Source organism: Dendrobates tinctorius, unplaced genomic scaffold, assembly GCF_039654945.1.
Source record: "Dendrobates tinctorius isolate UK_male_01 unplaced genomic scaffold, ASM3965494v1 ptg000251l, whole genome shotgun sequence".
Lineage (NCBI taxonomy): Eukaryota > Metazoa > Chordata > Amphibia > Anura > Dendrobatidae > Dendrobates > Dendrobates tinctorius.
In genome coordinates this window covers 2,938,526-2,965,092 of record NW_027361918.1, presented here as the reverse complement: position 1 = coordinate 2,965,092, position 26,567 = coordinate 2,938,526, and the positions used below count along the sequence as shown (strand labels likewise).

Here is a 26,567-nt window from a genome sequence, read left to right as displayed (position 1 = left end):
ATGAGAGGAGATTGCTGGGAGATTATACAGTGTACACTGGAGGATTCTGGGTGATGAGAGGAGACTGCTGGGAGATTATACAGTATACACTGGAGGATTCTGGGTGATGAGAGGAGATTGCTGGGAGATTATACAGTGTACACTGGAGGATTCTGGGTGATGAGAGGAGACTGCTGGGAGATTATACATTGTACACTGGAGGATTCTGGGTGATGAGAGGAGACTGCTGGGAGATTATACAGTGTACACTGGAGGATTCTGGGTGATGAGAGGAGACTGCTGGGAGATTATACAGTATACACTGGAGGATTCTGGGTGATGAGAGGAGACTGCTGGGAGATTATACAGTATACACTGGAGGATTCTGGGTGATGTGAGGAGAGGAGACTGCTGGGAGATTATACAGTGTACACTGGAGGATTCTGGGTGATGAGAGGAGACTGCTGGGAGATTATACAGTATACACTGGAGGATTCTGGGTGATGTGAGGAGAGGAGACTGCTGGGAGATTATACAGTGTACACTGGAGGATTCTGGGTGATGAGAGGAGACTGCTGGGAGATAATACAGTATACACTGGAGGATTCTGGGTGATGTGAGGAGACTGCTGGGAGATTATACAGTATACACTGGAGGATTCTGGGTGATGAGAGGAGACTGCTGGGAGATTATACAGTATACACTGGAGGATTCTGGGTGATGAGAGGAGACTGCTGGGAGATTATACAGTATACACTGGGGGATTCTGGGTGATGAGAGGAGACTGCTGGGAGATTATACAGTGTACACTGGGGGATACTGGGTGATGAGATGAGACTGGGAGATTATACAGTATACACTGGAGGATTCTGGGTGATGAGAGGAGACTGCTGGAAGATTATACAGTATACACTGGAGGATTCTGGGTGATGAGAGGAGACTGCTGGGAGAATATACAGTGTACACTGGAGGATTCTGGGTGATGAGAGGAGACTGCTGGGAGATTATACAGTATACACTGTGGGATTCTGGGTGATGAGAGGAGACTGCTGGGAGATTATACAGTATACACTGGAGGATTCTGGGTGATGAGGGGAGACTGCTGGGAGATTATACAGTATACACTGGAGGATTCTGGGTGATGAGTGGAGACTTCTGGGAGATCATACAGTGTACACTGGAGGATTCTGGGTGATGAGAGGAGACTGCTGGGAGATTATACAGTATACACTGGAGGATTCTGGGTGAGGAGAGGAGACTGCTGGGAGATTATACAGTGTACACTGGAGGATTCTGGGTGATGAGAGGAGACTGCTGGGAGATTATACAGTATACACTGGGGGATACTGGGTGATGAGATGAGACTGGGAGATTATACAGTATACACTGGAGGATTCTGGGTGATGAGAGGAGACTGCTGGAAGATTATACAGTATACACTGGAGGATTCTGGGTGATGAGAGGAGACTGCTGGGAGAATATACAGTATACACTGGAGGATTCTGGGTGATGAGAGGAGACTGCTGGGAGAATATACAGTGTACACTGGAGGATTCTGGGTGATGAGAGGAGACTGCTGGGAGAATATACAGTGTACACTGGAGGATTCTGGGTGATGAGAGGAGACTGCTGGGAGATTATACAGTATACACTGGAGGATTCTGGGTGATGAGGGGAGACTGCTGGGAGATTATACAGTATACACTGGAGGATTCTGGGTGATGAGTGGAGACTTCTGGGAGATCATACAGTATACACTGGAGGATTCTGGGTGATGAGAGGAGACTGCTGGGAGATTATACAGTGTACACTGGAGGATTCTGGGTGATGAGAGGAGACTGCTGGGAGATTATACAGTATACACTGGAGGATTCTGGGTGATGAGAGGAGACTGCTGGGAGATTATGCAGTGTACACTGGAGGATTCTGGGTGATGAGAGGAGACTGCTGGGAGATTATACAGTATACACTGGAGGATTCTGGGTGAGGAGAGAAGACTGCTGGGAGATTATACAGTATATGCTGGAGGATTCTGGGTGATGAGAGGAGACTGCTGGGAGATTATACAGTATACACTGGAGGATTCTGGGTGATGAGAGGAGACTGCTGGGAGATTATACAGTCTACACTGGAGGATTCTGGGTGATGAGAGGAGACTGCTGGGAGATTATACAGTATACACTGGAGGATTCCGGGTGAGGAGAGGAGACTGATGGGAGATTATACAGTATACACTGGAGGATTCTGGGTGATGAGAGGAGACTGCTGGGAGATTATACAGTATACACTGGAGGATTCTGGGTGATGAGAGGAGACTGCTGGGAGATTATACAGTATACACTGGAGGATTCCGGGTGAGGAGAGGAGACTGATGGGAGATTATACAGTTTACACTGGAGGATTCTGGGTGATGAGAGGAGACTGCTGGGAGATTATACAGTATACACTGGAGGATTCTGGGTGAGGAGAGGAGACTGCTGGGAGATTATACAGTATAGACTGGAAGACTCTGGGTGATGAGAGGAGACTGCTGGGAGATTATACAGTGTACACTGGAGGATTCTGGGTGATGAGAGGAGACTGCTGGGAGATTATACAGTATACACTGGAAGACTCTGGGTGATGAGAGGAGACTGCTGGGAGATTATACAGTGTACACTGGAGGATTCTGGGTGATAAGAGGAGACTGCTGGGAGATTATACAGTATACACTGGAGGATTCCGGGTGAGGAGAGGAGACTCCTGGGAGATTATACAGTATACACTGGAGGATTCTGGGTGATGAGAGGAGACTGCTGGGAGATTATACAGTATACACTGGAGGATTCCGGGTGAGGAGAGGAGACTGCTGGGAGATTATACAGTATACACTGGAGGATTCTGGGTGATGAGAGGAGACTGCTGGGAGATTATACAGTATACACTGGAGGATTCTGGGTGATGAGAGGAGACTGCTGGGAGATTATACAGTATACACTGGAGGATTCCGGGTGAGGAGAGGAGACTGATGGGAGATTATACAGTTTACACTGGAGGATTCTGGGTGATGAGAGGAGACTGCTGGGAGATTATACAGTATACACTGGAGGATTCTGGGTGAGGAGAGGAGACTGCTGGGAGATTATACAGTATAGACTGGAAGACTCTGGGTGATGAGAGGAGACTGCTGGGAGATTATACAGTATACACTGGAGGATTCTGGGTGATGAGAGGAGACTGCTGGGAGATTATACAGTATACACTGGAAGACTCTGGGTGATGAGAGGAGACTGCTGGGAGATTATACAGTGTACACTGGAGGATTCTGGGTGATGAGAGGAGACTGCTGGGAGATTATACAGTATAGACTGGAAGACTCTGGGTGATGAGAGGAGACTGCTGGGAGATTATACAGTGTACACTGGAGGATTCTGGGTGATGAGAGGAGACTGCTGGGAGATTATACAGTATACACTGGAAGACTCTGGGTGATGAGAGGAGACTGCTGGGAGATTATACAGTGTACACTGGAGGATTCTGGGTGATAAGAGGAGACTGCTGGGAGATTATACAGTATACACTGGAGGATTCTGGGTGATGAGAGGAGACTGCTGGGAGATTATACAGTGTACACTGGAAGACTCTGGGTGATGAGAGGAGACTGCTGGGAGATTATACAGTGTACACTGGAGGATTCTGGGTGATAAGAGGAGACTGCTGGGAGATTATACAGTATACACTGGAGGATTCTGGGTGATAAGAGGAGACTGCTGGGAGATTATACAGTGTACACTGGAGGATTCTGGGTGATGAGAGGAGACTGCTGGGAGATTATACAGTGTACACTGGAAGACAATGGGTGATGAGAGGAGACTGCTGGGAGATTATACAGTATACACTGGAGGATTCTGGGTGATGAGAGGAGACTGCTGGGAGATTATACAGTATACACTGGAGGATTCCGGGTGATGAGAGGAGACTGCTGGGAGATTATACAGTGTACACTGGAGGATTCTGGGTGATGAGAGGAGACTGCTGGGAGATTATACAGTGTACACTGGAGGATTCTGAGTGATGAGAGGAGACTGCTGGGAGATTATACAGTTTACACTGGAGGATTCTGGGTGATGAGAGGAGACTGCTGGGAGATTATACAGTGTACACTGGAGGATTCTGGGTGATGAGAGGAGGCTGCTGGGAGATTATACAGTATACACTGGAGGATTCTGGATGATGAGAGGAGGCTGCTGGGAGATTATACAGTATACACTGGAGGATTCTGGGTGATGAGAGGAGACTGCTGGGAGATCATACAGTGTACACTGGAGGATTCTGGGTGATGAGAGGAGATTGCTGGGAGATTATACAGTGTACACTGGAGGATTCTGGGTGAGGAGAGGAGACTTCTGGGAGATTATACAGTGTACACTGGAGGATTCTGGGTGATGAGAGGAGACTGCTGGTAGATTATACAGTATACACTGGGGGATTCTGGGTGATGAGAGGAGACTGCTGGGAGATTATACAGTGTACACTGGAGGATTCTGGGTGATGAGAGGAGACTGCTGGGGGATTATACAGTATACACTGGAGGATTCTGGGTGATGAGAGGAGACTGCTGGGAGATTATACAGTGTACACTGGAGGATTCTGGGTGATGAGAGGAGACTGCTGGGAGATTATACAGTGTACACTGGAGGATTCTGGGTGAGGAGAGGAGACTGCTGGGAGATTATACAGTATACACTGGAGGATTCTGGGTGATGAGGGGAGACTGCTGGGAGATTATACAGTATACACTGGAGGATTCTGGGTGAGGAGAGGAGACTGCTGGGAGATTATACAGTATACACTGGGGGATTCTGGGTGATGAGAGGAGACTGCTGGGAGATTATACAGTATACACTGGAGGATTCTGGGTGATGAGAGGAGACTGCTGGGAGATTATACTGTATACACTGGAGGATTCTGGGTGATGAGAGGAGACTGCTGGGAGATTATACAGTATACACTGGAGGATTCTGGGTGATGAGAGGAGACTGCTGGGAGATTATACAGTGTACACTGGAGGATTCTGGGTGATGAGAGGAGACTGCTGGGAGATTATACAGTGTACACTGGAGGATTCTGAGTGATGAGAGGAGACTGCTGGGAGATTATACAGTTTACACTGGAGGATTCTGGGTAATGAGAGGAGACTGCTGGGAGATTATACAGTGTACACTGGAGTATTCTGGGTGATGAGAGGAGACTGCTGGGAGATTATACAGTGTACACTGGAGGATTCTGGGTGATGAGAGGAGACTGCTGGGAGATTATACAGTGTACACTGGAGGATTCTGGGTGATGAGAGGAGACTGCTGGGAGATTATACAGTTTACACTGGAGGATTCTGGGTGATGAGAGGAGACTGCTGGGAGATTATACAGTGTACACTGGAGGATTCTGGGTGATGAGAGGAGACTGCTGGGAGATTATACAGTGTACACTGGAGGATTCTGGGTGATGAGAGGAGACTGCTGGGAGATTATACAGTTTACACTGGAGGATTCTGAGTGATGAGAGGAGACTGCTGGGAGATTATACAGTTTACACTGGAGGATTCTGGGTGATGAGAGGAGACTGCTGGGAGATTATACAGTGTACACTGGAGGATTCTGGGTGATGAGAGGAGACTGCTGGGAGATTATACAGTATACACTGGAGGATTCTGGGTGATGAGAGGAGACTGCTAGGAGATTATACAGTATACACTGGAGGATTCTGGGTGATGAGAGGAGACTGCTGGGAGATTATACAGTGTACACTGGAGGATTCTGGGTGATGAGAGGAGACTGCTGGGAGATTATACAGTGTACACTGGAGGATTCTGGGTGATGAGAGGAGACTGCTGGGAGATTATACAGTATACACTGGAGGATTCTGGGTGATGAGAGGAGACTGCTGGGAGATTATACAGTATACACTGGAGGATTCTGGGTGATGAGAGGAGACTGCTGGGAGATTATACAGTATACTCTGGGGGATTCTGGGTGATGAGAGGAGACTGCTGGGAGATTATACAGTATACACTGGAGGATTCTGGGTCATGAGAGGAGAGGAGACTGCTGGGAGATTATACAGTATACACTGGAGGATTCTGGATGATGAGAGGAGACTGCTGGGAGATTAAACAGTATACACTGGAGGATTATGGGTGATGAGAGGAGACTGCTGGGAGATTAAACAGTATACACTGGAGGATTCTGGGTGATGAGAGGAGACTGCTGGGAGATTATACAGTGTACACTGGAGGATTCTGGGTGATGAGAGGAGACTGCTGGGAGATTATACAGTATACACTGGAGGATTCTGGGTGATGAGAGGAGACTGCTGGGAGATTATACAGTATACACTGGAGGATTCTGGGTGATGAGAGGAGACTGCTGGGAGATTATACAGTGTACACTGGAGGATTCTGGGTGATGAGAGGAGACTGCTGGGAGATTATACAGTGTACACTGGAGGATTCTGGGTGATGAGAGGAGACTGCTGGGAGATTATACAGTATACACTGGAGGATTCTGAGTGATGAGAGGAGACTGCTGGGAGATTATACAGTATACACTGGAGGATTCTGGGTGATGAGAGGAGACTGCTGGGAGATTATACAGTGTACACTGGAGGATTCTGGGTGATGAGAGGAGACTGCTGGGAGATTATACAGTATACACTGGAGGATTCTGGGTGATGAGAGGAGACTGCTGGGAGATTATACAGTGTACACTGGAGGATTCTGAGTGATGAGAGGAGACTGCTGGGAGATTATACAGTTTACACTGGAGGATTCTGGGTGATGAGAGGAGACTGCTGGGAGATTATACAGTGTACACTGGAGGATTCTGGGTGATGAGAGGAGACTGCTGGGAGATTATACAGTATACACTGGAGGATTCTGGGTGATGAGAGGAGACTGCTGGGAGATTATACAGTATACACTGGAGGATTCTGGGTGATGAGAGGAGACTGCTGGGAGTTTATACAGTATACACTGGGGGATTCTGGGTGATGAGAGGAGACTGCTGGGTTATTATACAGTATACACTGGAGGATTCTGGGTGATGAGAGGAGACTGCTGGGAGATTATACAGTATACACTGGAGGATTCTGGGTGATGAGAGGAGACTGCTGGGAGATTATACAGTATACACTGGAGGATTCTGGGTGATGAGAGGAGACTGCTGGGAGATTATACAGTATACTCTGGGGGATTCTGGGTGATGAGAGGAGACTGCTGGGAGATTATACAGTATACACTGGAGGATTCTGGGTCATGAGAGGAGAGGAGACTGCTGGGAGATTATACAGTATACACTGGAGGATTCTGGATGATGAGAGGAGACTGCTGGGAGATTAAACAGTATACACTGGAGGATTATGGGTGATGAGAGGAGACTGCTGGGAGATTAAACAGTATACACTGGAGGATTCTGGGTGATGAGAGGAGACTGCTGGGAGATTATACAGTGTACACTGGAGGATTCTGGGTGATGAGAGGAGACTGCTGGGAGATTATACAGTATACACTGGAGGATTCTGGGTGATGAGAGGAGACTGCTGGGAGATTATACAGTATACACTGGAGGATTCTGGGTGATGAGAGGAGACTGCTGGGAGATTATACAGTATACACTGGGGGATTCTGGGTGATGAGTGGAGACTTCTGGGAGATTATACAGTATACACTGGAGGATTCTGGGTGATGAGAAGAGACTGCTGGGAGATTATACAGTATACACTGGGGGATTCTGGGTGATGAGAGGAGACTTCTGGGAGATTATACATTATACACTGGGGGATTCTGGGTGATGAGGAGACTGCTGGGAGATTATACACTATACACTGGGGGATTCTGGATGATGAGAGGAGACTGCTGGGAGATTATACAGTATACACTGGAGGATTCTGGGTGATGAGGAGACTGCTGTGAGATTATACAGTATACACTGGAGGATTCTGGGTGATGAGGAGACTGCTGGGAGATTATACAGTGTACACTGGGGGATTCTGGGTGATGAGGAGACTGCTGGGAGATTATACACTATACACTGGGGGATTCTGGGTGATGAGAGGAGACTGCTGGGAGATTATACAGTGTACACTGGGGGATTCTGGGTGATGAGGAGACTGCTGGGAGATTATACACTATACACTGGGGGATTCTGGGTGATGAGAGGAGACTGCTGGGAGATTATACAGTATACACTGGAGGATTCTGGGTGATGAGGAGACTGCAGTGAGATTATACAGTATACACTGGAGGATTCTGGGTGATGAGGAGACTGCTGGGAGATTATACACTGGAGGATTCTGGGTGATGAGGAGACTGCTGGGAGATTATACACTATACACTGGGGGATTCTGGGTGATGAGGAGACTGCTGGGAGATTATACACTATACACTGGAGGATTCTGGGTGATGAGGAGACTGCTGGGAGATTATACACTATACACTGGAGGATTCTGGGTGGTGAGGAGACTGCTGGGAGATTATACAGTATACACTGGAGGATTCTGGGTGATGAGGAGATTGCTGGGAGATTATACAGTATATACTGGAGGATTCTGGGTGATGGGAGGAGACTGCTGGGAGATTATACAGTATACACTGGAGGATTCTGGGTGATGAGAGGAGACTGCTGGGAGATTATACAGTATACACTGGAGGATTCTGGTGATGAGGAGACTGCTGGGAGATTATACAGTATACACTGGAGGATTCTGGGTGATGAGAGGAGACTGCTGGGAGATTATACAGTATACACTGGGGGATTCTGGTGATGAGAGGAGACTGCTGGGAGATTATACAGTATACACTGGGGGATTCTGGTGATGAGAGGAGACTGCTGGGAGATTATACAGTATACACTGGAGGATTCTGGTGATGAGAGGAGACTGCTGGGAGATTATACAGTATACACTGGGGGATTCTGGTGATGAGAGGAGACTGCTGGGAGATTATACAGTATACACTGGAGGATTCTGGGTGATGAGAGGAGACTGCTGGGAGATTATACAGTATACACTGGGGGATTCTGGTGATGAGAGGAGCCTGCTGGGAGATTATACAGTATACACTGGAGGATTCTGGTGATGAGAGGAGACTGCTGGGAAATTATACAGTATACACTGGTGGATTCTGGGTGATGGGAGGAGACTGCTGGGAGATTATACAGTATACACTGGAGGATTCTGTGATGAGAGGAGACTGCTGGGAGATTATACAGTATACACTGGAGGATTCTGGGTGATGAGAGGAGACTGCTGGGAGATTATACAGTATACACTGGAGGATTCTGGTGATGAGAGGAGACTGCTGGGAGATTATTCAGTATACACTGGAGGATTCTGGGTGATGAGAGGAGACTGCTGGGAGATTATACAGTATACACTGGAGGATTCTGGGTGATGAGAGGAGACTGCTGGGAGATTATACAGTATACACTGTAGGATTCTGGGTGATGAGAGGCGACTGCTGGGAGATTATACAGTGTACACTGGAGGATTCTGGGTAATGAGAGGAGACTGCTGGGAGATTATACAGTGTACACTGGAGGATTCTGGGTGATGAGAGGAGACTGCTGGGAGATTATACAGTATACACTGGAGGATTCTGGGTGATGAGAGGAGACTGCTGGGAGATTATACAGTATACACTGGAGGATTCTGAGTGATGAGAGGAGACTGCTGGGAGATTATACAGTATACACTGGAGGATTCTGGGTGATGAGAGGAGACTGCTGGGATATTATACTGTATACACTGGAGGATTCTGGGTGATGAGTGGAGACTGCTGGGAGATTATACAGTATACACTGGAGGATTCTGAGTGACGAGAGGAGACTGCTGGGAGATTATACAGTATACACTGGAGGATTATGGGTGATGATAGGAGACTGCTGGGAGATTATACAGTATACACTGGGGGATTCTGGGTGATGAGAGGAGACTGCTGGGAGATTATACAGTATACACTGGAGGATTCTGGGTGATGAGTGGAGACTGCTGGGAGATTATACAGTATACACTGGAGGATTCTGGGTGATGAGAGGAGACTGCTGGGTGATTATACAGTTGTGTTCAAAAGTTTACGTACCACGGAAGAATTTTTGCTTTCTTGGCCTTTTTTCAAAGAATATCAATGACAACACCAAAACTTTTTCTCCACTCATGGTTAGTGTTTGGGTGAAGCCATTTATTGTCAAACTACTGTGTTTTCTCTTTTTAAATCATAATGAAATCCAAAAATATCCAAATGACCTTGATCAAAAGTTTACATACCCTGGTGATTTTGGCCTGATAATATGCACAGAATTTGACACAAAAAGGTTTGAATGGCTATTAAAGGTAACATCCTCACCTGTGACCTGTTTGCTTGTAATCGGTGTGTGTGCATAAAAGCTGAGTGAGTTTCTGGGATCCAGACAGACTCTTGCACCTTTCATCCAGCCACTGACGTTTCTGGATTGGGAGTCATGGTGAAAGCAAAAGAATTGTCAGCCGATCTACGGGAAAAGGTAGTTGAACTGTTTAAAGCAGGTAAGGGATGCAAAAAGATATCCTGGGAATTGATAACGCCAGTCAGCAGCGTTCAAACTGTGATTTCAAATGGAAAATCAGGGTCTTTGTAAAAACAAATCCACGGTCAGGTAGATCAACAAAAATTTTGTCCACAACTGCCAGGAAAATTGTTCGGGATCCAAAGAAAAACCCACAAATAACATCAGTTGAAATACTGGACCCTCTGAAAACTAGTGGTGTGGCTGTTTTAAGATGCATAATAAGGAGGCACTTGAAGAAAAATGGGCTGCATGGTCGAGTCAAAAGAAGAAAGCCATTACTGCGCAAATGCCACAAATTATCTTATCAACAATACACAAAACAGCAGAGACAAGCCTCAAAACTTCTGAAACAAGGTAATTTAGAGTGATGAGACCAAAATTTAACTTTTTGGCCACAACCATGAACGTTAGATTTGGAGCGAGGTCAACAAGGCCTATGATGAAAGGAACACCATTCCTACTGTAAAGCACAGAGGTGGATCGCTAATGTTTTGGGGATGTATGAGCTACAAAGGCACAGGAATCTTGGTCAAAGCTGAAGGAACGATAGATGCAGCATATTATCAGCAAATATTGGAGGCAAATTTGCAATCATCAGCCGGGAAGCTGCCCATGGGACGTACTTGGACGTTCCAAATTGACAACGGTCCAAAACACAAGACCAAGCCGACCTGTCATTGGCTACAGCAGGACAAAGTGAAGGTTCTGGAGTGGCCATCTCAGTCTCCTGACCTCAATATCATTGAGCCATTCAGGGGAGATCTCAAGCGTGTAGTTCATGCTAGACAGCCCAGGAATTTACAGGCACTGGAGGCTTTTTGCCAAGAAGAGTGGGCAGCTTTACCATCTGAGAAAATAAAGAACCTCATCCACAACTACCACAAAAGACTTCAAGCTGTCATTGATGTTAGAGGGGGCAATACACAGTATTAAGAAGTGGGGTGTGTGAACTTTTGATCAGGGTCATTTGGATGTTTTGGGTTGTCATTATGATTTAAAAAGAGAAAACACAGTAGTTTGACAGTAAATGGCTTCACCCAACCACTAACCATGAGTGGAGAAAAAGTTTTGGGGTTATCATTCATATTCTGTGAAAAAAGGCCAAGAAAGCAAAAATTCTGCCAGGGTATGTACGCTGGGTGATGAGAGGAGACTGCTGGGAGATTATACCGTATACAGTGGAGGATTCTGGGTGATGGGAGGAGACTGCTGGGAGATTATACAGTATACACTGTAGGATTCTGGGGGATGATGGTATACACTTGGGTCAAGAATTATTTGGACAGTGATGCAAGAAACAAGCCATAACATGACTGTTTCGGCCAAAATATGGAAAAATTATCGCTGTCAAAATGTGGTGATGCAAAAACTAGCTTTTAGTGTGTGACAGCAGCTAAACATAAAACCCTAATATAAATCTGGTATCTCTGTAATCGCACAGACATGAACAATAAAGTTACCTAATCACTTATACCGCATGAGGAATGGCGTAAAAAAATCAAGCCAATTCTCCTGCTGTTGATTTTTACATTCTGCTTCCCAAAGATCGCAGTAAGACTCAGCACAAATTTATCCTGCGCACAGCGCTGAGCGCGTATACCGAGGTTTCCATGTAAATCAATGAAATACTAATTCAGACAGAACCTCTGGTGGAAAATTCCCTATAATGAGTTAGACGGTGTCTGTCTTTTTAGGACTGCATAAAAGTCCAGTCGGCCACAGTTTTGTGCTCTTTTGAAAAGGACACCGCTGAACAGAAGGTTGACTGAGTTTACAGTAACTCTGCTTCCTCATTATATTGAATGGATCCCTCGGCGGTTTCATTTGTCATGTCACTCGGAGATTTAGATGACAACCCCAAAGTAAGTGCTCGGCGTAGAGTGCCAGATAAATGTGATCCCAAATGTTATGTAAAATATTCCCAATAAAAGCTTCAACACAATCCACAAAAAAAGCAGGCCCCCACTTAGATATGTCATCTGTTAACGGAGATATAGGGGGCTTCCACATTACTGGTAAGACAACGGCTCTGGAAAAGCAAAATGGCTCCTCACCCCTCAAAAGAAATTCAGCAAATTCTCCGCTCCCAAATCTCCCCTCCCTTCTGAGCCTCACAGCGTACCTAAACCACATATAGCGTCCATATGTTTGGCATCTCTGAATCGATGAGAGCCGGCCTAACTAATGGGTACGTGCCTCCAGAAGCACAGGTTTGGCATAGTGTACTGGAGACTGCAACGTACTGCTCACTAGGACGACAGTTTGTAATTTTCTCTCGGCAACATTCATTGCTGTTTGTTTCCGGATCATATCCAAAATCGTCTCTAGACCTATAGATAAATTTCCAAAGGGGTTTAATTTCCAAAATGGAGTCACTTGAAGGGAGATTCTGCTCTTCTAGCACTTAGGAGCTCTGTATATCGAGTCTGCAAACTGTTCTAGGAAAATCTACGCTCCAGGAAGCAAGTAGCGCTCTGTTCCTCCCGAGTCTCTCCGTATGGCTAAGTAGTATTGTACAGCCACTGTAAGGATTCCGGATTTTCCGTTGTGCCTGTTTTGCCCTGATCCAAGATGGAGTCACGTATCTTGCCCTGCCATGGAACTTCCTGTTTGTCCTGATTATTTAAGTCCAGGTCGTGTGCGCCTCTTTGCCTGAGTATTTTGTTGCTGTTGGCTCCTGAGCTCCTGCTGCTCATTACTCGGTGCTCTGCCTCTGCACGTTCTGCTGCCTACAGTCCTCTGGGCGTCTCCCTGATGCTGTCTGTGCTTAACTCCTGTCTGGACTTCTAGTTGGAGCTCTTCGCCCCTGGAACTGCTGTGGCCAGTAAGGAATCCTGACATCGCCTCCTCTAGGTCTGTGCTTCCCCATTGATTCCTGATCTGCTGGAAAGAGTAGGACATGCTAAAGTCTTCTGTAAGTTGGATCTTCGAGGAGCGTGTAACTTGATTCGGATCCGCTATGGAGATGAATGGAAGACTGCATTTAGATGTCGGTATTGGCATTTCGAATAAGTTGTGATGCCTTTTGGTCTCTGCAATGCTTCGGCAACCTTCCTATATTTGGCTAATGTGATTTTTAGAGATCTGGTAGACCATCTTGTCGCGCTCTATCTGGACGATATTTTGACTTTTTTTTTCTGATTCATTACAGTAACATCAGGAGCATGTTAAAACCGTCCTGAGATGTCTGACAGGCAATAATCTCTACGTTAAGCCTGAGAAATATGAATTCCATCACTCAGAGATTCAGTTTCTGGGTTATGTCATCTCACCACAGGGGTTTAACATGGAGGCAAGTAAGATCCAGGCTATTCTTGATTGGCACCTAAAAATGTCAAGGAGGTACAGCGTTTCATCGGATTTGCGAACTTATATAGACGATTTATTAGTAATTTCTCTGAGATTGTTTGACCCATTACGCAACTAACCAAGAAGGAAAAAACTTTCTTGTGGTCCGCACAGGCTCAGGAAGCCTTTGGTTGTCTTAAGTCCTGCTTTACTTCTGCACCGGTACTGATTCACCATAATCCAGCACATCCTTTCATTTTGGAAGTGAACGCTTCGGATTGTGCTCTGGGGGGCCATGCTCGCACAGAGAACAGGAGACAAGGGTCTGTTACATCCATGTGCTTTTTTTTCCCACAGACTTTCCGCTGCAGAGAAGAACTATGATTTGGGAGATATAGAGCTTCCAGCCATTATTGCGGCATTTAAGGAATGGAGGCACCATCTGCAGGGGGGAGCACAACAAGTTATTGGGCTCACGGATTATCGCAATCTGGAATTTCTTAGATCTGCTAGATGTCTTTCTCCACAGCAGGCTCGCTGGAGTCTATTTTTGAACCAATTTAATTTTATCATGTAGTACCATCCAGGGTAATGTAATGGGAAAGCGGATGCTTTGTCCCGAATCCATGCCACGGATTCCGTATCTGGGACCCCGTCTAAGACCATCTTGTCTGATGCCACTTTGTCAGGGTCATTCAGAATAAGGACTTATGGAAGACCATTAAGAAGGCCTATGACACAGACCCATTTTTTGCCAACCCGACTGCTGATGTGAGCTTAGTTCTCAAAAACGATATGTGGGTCCGGGATCAATGTTTATACGTTCCGGAGGCTTTAAAGCTGCAGGTCCTCAAGTTTGTCCATGACCCCTGGTCATAGGGGGCACAGAAGACACTGGAGTTCCTCAGCTGTCTTTTTTTGGTGGCCCACCTGTTTGAAAGACTTGAAGAGCTACGTTCTCTCTTTTGAGGTATGTGCATGCTTTAAGACTCCTGGTGTATCACCTACTGGATTGTTACAACCACTGCCCATCCCCTCTCGCTCTTGGGGGGGGGGGGGGGGGGGTGTCTATTTCAATGGACTTTATAGTAGAATTGTCCACCTCTGAGGGAAAGAATTTTATTCTGGTGGTGGTAGATCGCCTTACTAAAGCTGCCCACTTCATCCCTTGTTCTGGTCTTCCCTCTGCCAAGTAGACTGTAGATCTGGTCAACCAGAATGTGTTCCGGCTGCATGGAGTGCCGGACAAAATCATCTCTGGTCGGGGAGTGCAGTTTACGTCCAGGTTCTGGAAGGGATTCTGTTCTGTAATTGGTGTTATTGTTTGTCTGTCTTCTGCGTATCATCCTCAGACTAATGGGCAGATGGAGCGGACTAATCAAACTCTGGAACAGTATCTTCGATGCTATATCAGCCATTTGCAGGATGTCTGGTTGGAGTTGCTTCCTCTAGCAGAGTTTTGTTACAGCAACTCAGAGTTCATCTACTAAGGCTGGTTTCACACTTGCGTTTTTTCCTCTATACTTAAACATGGGTGCGCATACATATGCGCACGTACACGTTTGTATGCGCATGCGGTTTTTTGCAGTGTGCGCTCAGGCGCACAATGCATCCTGTTGCATTTTTTGTGCTTCCGACTTTCCCAAAAAAAAGCATGCGCACACAATGCGTTTTTTTACAGCAAAACACCCATTAAAGTCTATGGGTGCACATACGTGTGCATTGTAACGCGCACGTATGCGCAAAAAAGGCATGCGTTTTTTTAAAAAACACCAAAACCAGCAAAAAAAGCACACAAACGCATGATGCATTTTTTTCATGCGTTTGTGTGCGCAAAAAACGAGCAGCAAAAAAACTCAAGTGTGAAAGTAGCCTAAGGTAACACCCTTCTTTGCCAACCTGGGTTATCATCTCAGTATTCTTCCCAGATCCCTGATCGATGCATCGGTGCCTACAGTTAATGAGAGGTTGGCGGCAATGAGACAGAACCTGGAAACCCTGAAGGATTCACTATCAACGGCACAGGAGCGATATAAGAGATCTGCCGATAGGTTTCGGAGGTCTGCACCTATGGTCAAGGTATGGGATTCTGTGTGGTTATCCACAAAAAACTTGAGATTGAAAGTTCCATCACAGAAACTGGGACAAAAATCAATCCGTCCTTTCAAGATCTCTGGGATCGTGAGTTCTTGTTGTCTGAAGTTACCAAGGACCTTGAAGGTGCATCCTGTGCTTCATGTCTCACTATTAAAACCAATGTCTCTGAATACTTTTCAGGGTTGTATTCCGCCTCTTCCTCAGCCTGTGTTGGTGGACGGACAAGAACAGTTTGTTGTGGAGAAGATACTGGACTCTAGGATCCGCAGGAATCAACTGCAGTACCTCATCAAGTGGCAAGGATATTTGAGGAAAACTCTTGGGAGCTGGTGAGCAGTATCTGTGCTCCTCAAAAGACTACACTATTCCATCAGAAATATCCTGAAAAGCCAGGTCCTGGATCATCCTGAGGCCTCTTCTGAGGTGGGAGTAATGTAAGGATTCCAGACTTTCCTTTGTGCCTGTTCGCCCTTATCCAAGATGGAGTCTTGTATCTCGCCCTGTCATGGAACTTCCTGCCTCTCCTGATTATTTAAGTCCCGGTCGGGTGTTCCTCTTTGCCCGAGTATTCTGTTGCTGTTGGCTCCTGAGCTCCTGCCTGTCAACTGGTGGACTCCCTGCTGCTGCTCATTACTCGGTGCTCTGCCTCTCCTCGTTCTGCTACCTACAGCCCTCTGGGCGTCTCCTTGATGCTGTCTGTGCTTAACTACTGCCTGGACTTCATTTTGGAGCTATTCAGCCCTGAAACTGCTGTGGCCAGTAAGGAATCCTGACATCATCTTCTCCTCTAGGTCTGTGTTTGTGTGGGCTGCTGTGCGGGACCTACAGCCCAAAAGGTACACACAGTGACCTTCTCTGGTTAATGCCACTCCTGTAAAAAGCTGGACTTCCACGTATAAGTGCCGTGTGCATTTCCACCCATATGATTGCTGGACTTCTACTCAGTGCTGTGTGCGTGCTCCTTCTTAATATCGCTGGACTGCCTCACTAAATGCGGTGTACTTACTCGTACACTTTCTGCCGGACTCCTACGTTTAGTGCCTTGTACACACCTGCGTTGTATTACTGTTGGACTGGTTATATTAGCGGTCGCGCCCCGCTCATCAGTTACTCTGGACATTTCTATATTGAGCTGTGTTTTCGTTACTATTGCAGGAAGTGCTCTGTTAGTTTTGTTACACTTGTTAAATATACTTATTTGCTTCAACTTTGGTCTCAGTCGTATTATCCCACGCAATCAGATTCCGTAGTACCCATATAATTGTTACAGCCACATATGGGGTATTGGCACGTTGAGTAGAAATTGGACAAATTTTGTTGCTATTTTTACCCACTTGTGTGAAAATATAAAATCTTTGGCTAAGACAAAATTTTGGTAGTAAAAATGTAGTTATTTTTTCTTCATTGCCCAATGGTATAAAACTCTGACACACCCATGGTGTCAATATGATCACTGCACCCCTAGATGAATTCATTGAGAGGTGTCGTTTGTACATTGGGGTCACTTACGGGGGGTTCTGCTGTTCTGGTGCCTCATGGGCTCTCCCAGTGGGTCATGGTACCTGCAAACCATAACAGGAAAATCTGGCGCTCCTTCCCTTCCGAGCTTTGCATTGTGCCTCAAAATAGTATTCCCCAACATACGGGGTATCTGCGTACTAAGGAGAAATTGCACAACAAATTGTATGGTGCAATTTCTCCTGTTACCCTTATGAAAATGGAAATTTTGGGGCCAAAATAACATGTTTGCGGTAAAACATGATTTTATTATTTTCACGGTTATAAACTTCTGTGCAGCACCTGGGGATTAAAGGTGCTCGCCACACATCTAAATACATTCCTCAAGGGATCTAGATTCCAAAATGGGGTCACTTGTGGGGGGTTTCCACTGTTTAGGCCCATCAGGGGCTCTCCAAACGGGACATGGCGTCCGCGAATGGTTCCAGGAAATTTTGCATTAAAAAAGCGCTCCTCCCCTTCCGAGCCCTGCCGTGCGCCCGAACAGTGATTTTCTCCCTCATGTGGGGTATCGGCGTGCTCAGGAGAAATTACACAACAAATTTTGCGGTTAATTTTTTCCTGTTACCCTTATCAGAAATAAAAATTTGGATCTGAAGTAAATTTTTTGTGAAATAAGATAAATATTAATTTTGTTTCCACATTCCAAAAATTCCTGTGAAGCACCTGAAGGGTTAATAAACTTCTTGAATGTGGTTTTGAGCACCTTGAGGGGTGCAGTTTTTAGAATGCTGTCACTTTTCGGTATCTTCTATCATATAGACCCCTCAAAGTGACTTCAAATGTGAGGTGGTCCCTAAAAAAAAAAAAATGATTGTGTTGGAAAAATGAGAAATCGCTGGTCAACTTTTAACCCTTATAACTTCCTAACAAAAAAAGTTGGTTCCAAAATTGTGCTGATGTAAAGAAAACATGTGGGAAATGTTATTTAGTAACCATTTCATGTGACATATCTCTGTGATTTAAGGGCATGACAATTTAAATTTTAAAAGTTGCCTAGTTTTCAAAATTTTTGCCAAATTTCCATATTTTTCACAAATAAACTCAAGTCATATTGAAGCAATGTTACCACTAACATGAAGTACAATATGTCATGGAAAACATTCTCAGAATCGCCAAGATAAGGGACAGTGGTCAGAATTGTAAACATTGGCCCGGTCATTAACGTGCAAACCACCGGGGGTAAAGGGGTTAAGTTGAGGGGACTCACATCCTAATTGGAGGAAGGGTTCAGGAATTATAGCTCTGTAATATGTACAGTGACATTTAAAAGTTTAGGCACCCCTGGTCAAAATTACTGTTATTGTGAACAGTTGAGCAAGTGAAAGGTGCAATGATCTCTAAAAGGCCTACAGTTAGAGTACACATTTCCTTTGTATTTTAGGCAAAAATATCAATATATTTTCATCTTTTACATTTTAAAAATAATGAAAATTGGCAGATGCATAACCAAGGTTTGAGATCTTAATTAGCCTGTTAGGGTTATGGCTTGTTCACCATCATTGTTAGGAAAGGCCGGGTGATGTAAATTTCCCAGCTTTATAAAATCCCAGCCTCCTCTAACCTTGTGCTAAAAACAGATATGGGTTCTTCTAAGCAACCGCCGAGCACTCTGGAAATGATGGAGGCCCACAAAGCAGGAGAAGGCTAAAAGAAGATAGCAAAGTATTTACGAGTTGCCTCAGTTCGAAATGTAATAAGGACATGGCAGTTAACAGGAACAGTGGAGGTCAACATAAGGTCTGGAAGACCAAGCAAAATTTCAATGAGTGCTGCTCGTAGGATTGCTAGAGAGGCAAATCAGACCCCGCTTGACTGCAAAAGACTTTCAGAAAGATTTAGCTAACTGGAGTTGTGGTACATTGTTCTACTGTTCAGATACACCTGCACAAATTTGGCTTTCATGGAAGAATCATCCAAAAGAAACCTTTCCAGTGACCTCAACATAAAATGCAGCTTTAGAAGTATGTAGAAAAACTTCTGAACAAGCCTGGTGCATTTGGGAAACAAGTCCTGTGGACCGATGAGGAAAAAATAGAACTCTTTGGCCACAATGATGAAAAGTATGTGTGGAGAAAAAAGGGCAGAGAATTTTAGGAAAAGAACATCTCGCCAATCATTAAGCATGGGGGAGGATCAAACGTGCTTTGGGGTTGAGTTGCAGCCAATGGCACGGGGAAAATTTCACGGGTAGAGGGAAGAATGGATTCAATGAAATTTCAACAAAATCTTGATGAAAACGTAACACCATCTATAAAAAGCTGAAGGTGAAAAGAGGAAGAGAATGGCTTCTACAAATGGAGAATAGTTCTAAACACAAGGCAAAATACACAATAGACGACCTATAAAAGGCACAAGCTGAAGGATTTACAATGGCCCTCCCAGTCCCCTGATCTGAACATAATTGAAAATCTGTGGCTAGACCTCAAAATAGTAGAGGATGGAAGACGCCCAGGAATGTCACAAAACTGGAGGAAATCTCCGAGGAAGGATGGATGAAAATCCCTCAGAAGAACTGAAAAACTCTTGTCTGGCTACAAAAAGTATTTACAAGCTGTTATACTTACAAAAAGGATGAGGTACCAACCATGCAGGGTGCCCAAACTTTTGCATTGGCCCATTTTCTTTTTTGTAATTTTTAGAACGTAACAGATAAAATATATATTTATTTTTACCTAAAATAAAAAGGAGACGCGTCATCTTTAACTTTAGACCTTTTAGATTATGTCATCTATAACTTCGCAATAAGACTAATTTTGACCAGGGTGTGGCCAGACTATTACATCCCACTGTAGTTTCCTCTTTTTCAAGGGACCAAAAGTAATTGGACAGTTATCTTATAAACTCTTTATTGGGTTGCTTGGGCTTTTCCCTCGTTAATCGTCAATTAAGCAGGTAAAATGTCGGACTGATTTGTCCACTCATAATGACCACGGACACGATTAAAGATCCCCAATTCACATCAGGACTACAAGATCCCAGATGCTTTCAGCTGCATTACTCTAACGTGGTGTACTTAATTATTTGTACTAAATGTCCAACTGGGGGTCTGTATGTGGGGGAGACAGGGCAAAAGCTTAGAACAAGGATAAATGCTGATCGTCACACAATAAGAGAAAAAAAGAATGGATCTACCTGTGGAAAAACATTTTTGTATGCCTGATCACTTGGATATGAAATTACTGGTATTGAAAGGTAACGTCACATCTCAGAGAGAGAGAAGAGTCTGTGAGTATAAATTTATGACGACCTTTGACACTCTCAGTGCTGGAATGAATGTGTCGCATGGATTTATGTCTTTTTACATCAATTAAGGAGTTTGCTCCGAAGACCTTGTGGGGGCATCACAACACATTAGGAGACCCCAATCAGAGGACAATAAAACATCCGGACTCCTTATCTATGAACTGGTCCAATATTTATGTTTCTCCCTCTCCCATAATGATAATTCTGCTTCACGTCACTTGTCTCATCTATTGTATTTTTTCTGTGCTGTGTTGTGCATATATATGTGATTCTTCAGATTTTGCATTAGTCAATGCCTGATGAAGAGACCTGAGGAGTCTCGAAAGCTGCAATGTGTCACCATCTTTTCAGTTAGCCATTAAAAGGTATCAACCACTGAGGACTCTCAATTCTGAATATTTTTCTATCTACTGGCTAACACGGTACAAAAATATACATCTTTCCTGATTTCAGGTATGGGATTTACATTCAGGCGCTATTGCTGTGAACCCACATAATTCGGTTAAAGGAGATCTCAGTGGAAGTGTTTTACCCCAACTCCCCCAGATTTCCAAAGGCCAGCAAGAGCGCACCTGACTCCAGAACTGCGACGCTTTCCAAGGCTTTTGCCCACAAGGTGCAATCCTTTAATCATCACTAAAAATCGAAAGGTCAGATTAGACTTTGCCCAGAAACATCTGAAGAAGCCGCTGGTTCTTTGACAGCATTCTTTGGGCAGATAAAACGAAGATCAACCTATTCCAGAATGATTGGAATAAGAAAGTATGGAGAAGGCTTGGAACGTCTTGTGATCCAAACCACAGCACATCAACTGTAACACATGGATGAGGTACAAGTGGTGATCAGATCAGTGATAAGAGACTTTGTCCCAAGTATAAAACATTCCTTTTATGTAGCCATTTAAAAAATGCTCCAAATAAATGGCAGTAGTGCAGATTAGATACTAGTGGCAGGACCTACACATCCACATACGTCTTGCTCATGGTGACCATGAGTCACCACTTGTACCTCATTGTATCTACTTCAACTGCTCCGACTTGGTCTGCGCGTGGATGTAAATTCTCCACACCCTAAGGCGGGCGGACTATCAGTTTTCTTCACATGGTGGAGGCAGAGTGATGGCGCAGGCATGCATGGCTTCCGATGACCCCGGGGCACGAATGTTTAATGATGATGATTGGTGCTCAGATCCAACCAAATGCAGAAAGGTTGATTGGACGGCGCTTCACAGGACAGATGGAAAATTATACAAAACATCCTGCGAAAAAGAAGTGGAGTATTCTCCAATGATCGAGTCGTCACCAGATCTCAGCCCCATCGAGCCGCATTTCACAGGCTGAAGGCAGAAAGAGCCACAAACAAGTGACCACTGAAGTCCCTGTAGGAAAGGCTGCAAAGCCTCACAGAGGAGAAGACCAGTGTTGGTGATGTCCATGGCCTCCAGACTTCAGGCTGTCATTGCTACCAAGGATTCTCTACAAAGGATTATAAATGACTTTTTTTATTTACAGGAAATAGTTTGTCCAGTTACTTTTGAGCCCCTGAAATGAGGAGGATTTGTAGAAAGATGGCTGCAATCCCTGAACGTTTCACGGGAGATTTGTGTTCCTTTCCTGTAATTAACCCTGACAATCTCCGCTTCTTCAGTTTCATCTCAGTTGTTTCATTTTACATCCGAACTAGCGACCTGCAGAGCTGAAATCACGAGGACTCGTCCCTGGCCAATGATTTCTGCACCTAACTGTCTGTCTGTCAGGTTCCTGTCAGGTGTCAGGATGCCGCTGTCTATTTCTCCATGGAGGAGTGGGAGTACATGGAAGGACAGAAGGATCAGGACCAGGACGTCAGGAGGAAAAATGACCCAACGAGGATCGACCAGGACAAAAGCAACATGACGGCAAGAGTATTACTCCTCGCCCTGGAGATAATCGACTTGTTAAAGGGAAAGGTGAGAGTCTCCCATGAGATCACTCTGATCTCTATTAATAGAACAGGACTGAAAAGATGGATAGAATCTGTGGTGATCGGCGTCTGTCACTGTACACAGGAGCACACGGTGGTGAAGACGACGTCCGGGGACCGTGTGACCCCCTGTATGTCCGGAGGACGGAGCAAGATCCAGAGCCCCATCACAGAACCCCTGCACTGCCCGACACCAGAGAAGAAGGTCCTAGAACTGGCCAACAAGATCACCGAGCTGCTGACCGGAGAGGTGACTGCTGGGAGACTGCACTGGGGGATTCTGGGAGATGAGAGGTGACTGCTGGGAGATTATACAGTGTACACTGGAGGATTCCGGGTGATGAGAGGAGACTGCTGGGAGATTATACAGTATACACTGGAGGATTCTGGATGATGAGAGGAGACTGCTGGGATATTATACAGTATACACTGGAGGATTCTGGGTGATGAGAGGAGAGGAGACTGCTGGGAGATTATACAGTGTACACTGGAGGATTCTGGGTGATGAGAGGAGAGGAGAGGAGACTGCTGGGAGATTATACTGTATACACTGGAGGATTCTGGGTGATGAGAGGAGACTGCTGGGAGATTATACAGTATACACTGGAGGATTCTGGATGATGAGAGGAGACTGCTGGGGGATTATACAGTGTACACTGGAGGATTCTGGATGATGAGAGGAGACTGCTGGGGGATTATACAGTGTACACTGGAGGATTCTGGGTGATGAGAGGAGACTGCTGGGAGATTATACAGTGTACACTGGAGGATTCTGGGTGATGAGAGGAGACTGCTGGGAGATTATACAGTATACACTGGAGGATTCTGGGTGATGAGAGGAGACTGCTGGGAGATTATACAGTATACACTGGAGGATTCTGGGTGATGAGGAGACTGCTGGGAGATTATACAGTATACACTGGAGGATTCTGGGTGATGAGAGGAGACTGCTGGGAGATTATACAGTATACACTGGAGGATTCTGGGTGATGTCTCTCTCGTTGGTTGTCAGGTTCCTCTCCGGTGTCAGGACGTCGCTCTCTATTTCTCCGTGGAGGAGTGGGATTATGTAGAAGGACACTGGGATCAGTATAAGGACGTTGTGGTGGAGGAGCACCGGCCTCTTGTATCAGCAGGTAAGAGGAGACCTCAATCATTTTTTGTGGCCTTTTCCGTGGTCCGCACTGGCAGATATACAACCTCACTACTGTGTCTGTAATTACCTGTTAGTATATTTATTAGGCTGGTTTCACACTTGCACTTTTTAGCGCTGCGCCTTGTGCGCTATCGTGCACATGGGCATTGCTCCCCTATATTTAACGGGTGCGCATGGTCTAGCGCATGCACGCATTCGTATGCATTTTCGTGCGCATGCGTTTTCTTGTAGAGTGCGCCTAGGCGCACAAGACACAACCTGTTGCATTTTTGGTCCATCCGACCTGTCTGAAAAAACGAATGCGCAGAAAGACAGCATTACAGTCTATGGGAACGCACGCGTTCGCTAGGACATGCACACGCTTGCGTTTAAAATTGCATGCTTTTTTTCAGTTTACATGGTGACAAACTGGTTAAATCACATGCGCAAAAAACAGCAAACGCATGCAAAGCGCATGATGCGTTTGGTATGCGCACAAGGCGCAGCGCAAAAAGACGCTAGTGTGAAACTAGCCTTATTTGGTTGTAACATGATTTCGCCTGTCTGAATGTGCACTGATGATCATGAAAGAGGGACAGGTTTGCTCTGGGACGTGGTGTGGAAATCCCTGGGTCTCCTCTGTTCTACCCCTGATGGTTGAGACCTTCTCAAACACAGTTTCTGGGGATATTGAAGCCATTGGAGGATCCCATATTCTGCATCTTCTGTGTCCCGGTGATCGGGGGATTTCCGTAATGTGTATTGTATTCCTTAACATTTCTTCTACACTCCCCATCCTGGATTAGAGGTGGGACATGGATGGGCCTTTGTGTTTAAAGCTGTGACTGAAAAAAATAATGAAATCTATTTTTACTTCTAGCAGAAAATGCAATTGATCATCCTGGAAAAAATGCTGTGTTATCTCTAGAATATAATGTAAAAGAAGAAGATATCCTGTGTCAGTCCTCAAGAGAAAACCTCATTACCCTTAATGCACATCGAGAACATCTTGTTAAATATAAGAGAAGTCACACAAGAGAGAAGCCGTATTCATGTTCAGAATGTAGGAAATGCTTTTCAGACCAATATCATCTTACTGGACATCAGAGAATACATACAGGAGAGAAGCCGTACTCATGTTCAGAATGTGGGAAGAATTTTAAAAACAAATCAAATCTTTTTTTACATGAGAAAAGACACAAAATTCAGATGCCATATTCATGTTCAGAATGTGAAAAATGTTTTTCTGTTAAAGTTCTTTTTCTCAGGCATCAGAGAATTCATCACACAGGAGAAAGGCCATTTTCATGTTCAGAATGTGGAAAATGTTTTATTATAAAATCATATCTTGTTAAACATATGAGAATTCACACAGGAGAGAAGCCGTATTCATGTTCAGAATGTGGGAAATGTTTTATTATAAAATCATATCTTGTTAAACATATGAGAATTCACACAGGTATAAAGCCGTATTCATGTTCAGAATGTGGGAAATGTTTTTTACATAAATCAACTTTTAATAATCATAAGAGGGTTCACACGAAAGAAAAGCCATATTCATGTTCAGAATGTGGAAAGTGTTTTACTAAAAAATCACGTCTTGTTACACATAACAGAATTCACACAGGAGAGAAGCCGTATTCATGTTCAGTATGTCAGAAAAGTTTTACACATAAATCATGTCTTATGACACATGAGAAAATTCATACAGGAGAGAAGCCGTATTCATGTTCAGAATGTGGGAAATGTTTTAAAGAAAAATCAAATATTATTTCTCATATGACTATTCACACAGGAGAGAAGCCGTATTCATGTTCAAAGTGTCAGAAAGTTTTCAGAGGTAAATCAAGTCTTACTGCACATGAGAGAATTCACACAGGAAATGCTTATACTTGTTCAGAATGTGGAAAACTCTTTATAAGTAAATTAAATCTTATGACTCATGTGAAAATGCACACAGAAGAAAAGCCGTATTCATGCTCAGAATGTGGAAAATGTTTTAGTACTGAGGCCCTCCTAAGTTCTCATCAAAGAGATCACACTGGCAAGAATCCATTTACATGTAGTGAATGTGGGATCTCTTTTATATATGAATCAAGTCTTCTCAGACATAAGAAAATTCATGTTCAGAGTGTGGAAAATGTTTCTTTAAAAGAATCCTTTCAGGTGAAACAGCAGAGAAGTTACACAGTAGAGAAGCCGTACTCATGCTCCGAATGTGGAAAATGCTTTATTAGCAAAGACAAACTTCATAGTCATCAGAGAAGTCGCACACAGGGGGGGAGCTGTTTAGTATGAAACATTTTTACATATATTTATAACATTTTTTTTCAGGTTTTACAAAGAATATATCCTTTTTTTTTTAAATTTTCTAGTAAAAAAAAAAGTGTATACATTACATTGGTTGACCACTAAGAAAGACTTCGTAATCTGAATTTTTGCCCCATTAAAATACCGTAGTAACAGTTACAGTGGTGTGAAAATTGTTTTCCTCCTAAACCTAATAACTGGTTGCCCCGCCTTTAGCATCAACAACTGCAATCAAGCTTTTGGGATAACTGGCAATGAGTCTTTTACATCGCTCTGGAGGCATTTTGGCCGCTCATCTTTGCAGAATTGTTGTAATTCAGCCACATTGGAGGGTTTCTGAGTGTTTTAAAGGTCATGCCACAGCACCTCAATTGGATAAAGGTCAGGACTTTGACTAGGCCACTTCAAAGTCTTAATTTTGTTTTTCTTAGGCCATTCAGAAGTGGACTTGC

At 44.7% G+C, this 26,567-nt stretch overlaps 1 protein-coding gene across 4 annotated transcripts in view; it reads left to right on the top strand.

The window, feature by feature from the left end:
- LOC141065428 (uncharacterized) overlaps positions 1-26,274 on the top strand; it is a 62,311-nt gene extending 36,037 nt beyond the window's left edge. For 2 of the 4 annotated variants that reach the window (XM_073557924.1, XM_073557922.1), the window contains 4 exons: positions 22,465-22,656; positions 22,756-22,920; positions 23,683-23,806; positions 24,686-26,274. In XM_073557924.1, the coding sequence (XP_073414025.1) occupies positions 22,465-22,656; positions 22,756-22,920; positions 23,683-23,806; positions 24,686-26,103 (1,899 nt within the window). In that variant the 3' untranslated portion in view covers positions 26,104-26,274. The remainder of the gene's footprint in view (positions 1-22,464; positions 22,657-22,755; positions 22,921-23,682; positions 23,807-24,685) is intronic. The other 2 variants (XM_073557923.1, XM_073557925.1) reach the window with 2 other exon arrangements.
- Positions 26,275-26,567: the final 293 nt, after the last annotated feature.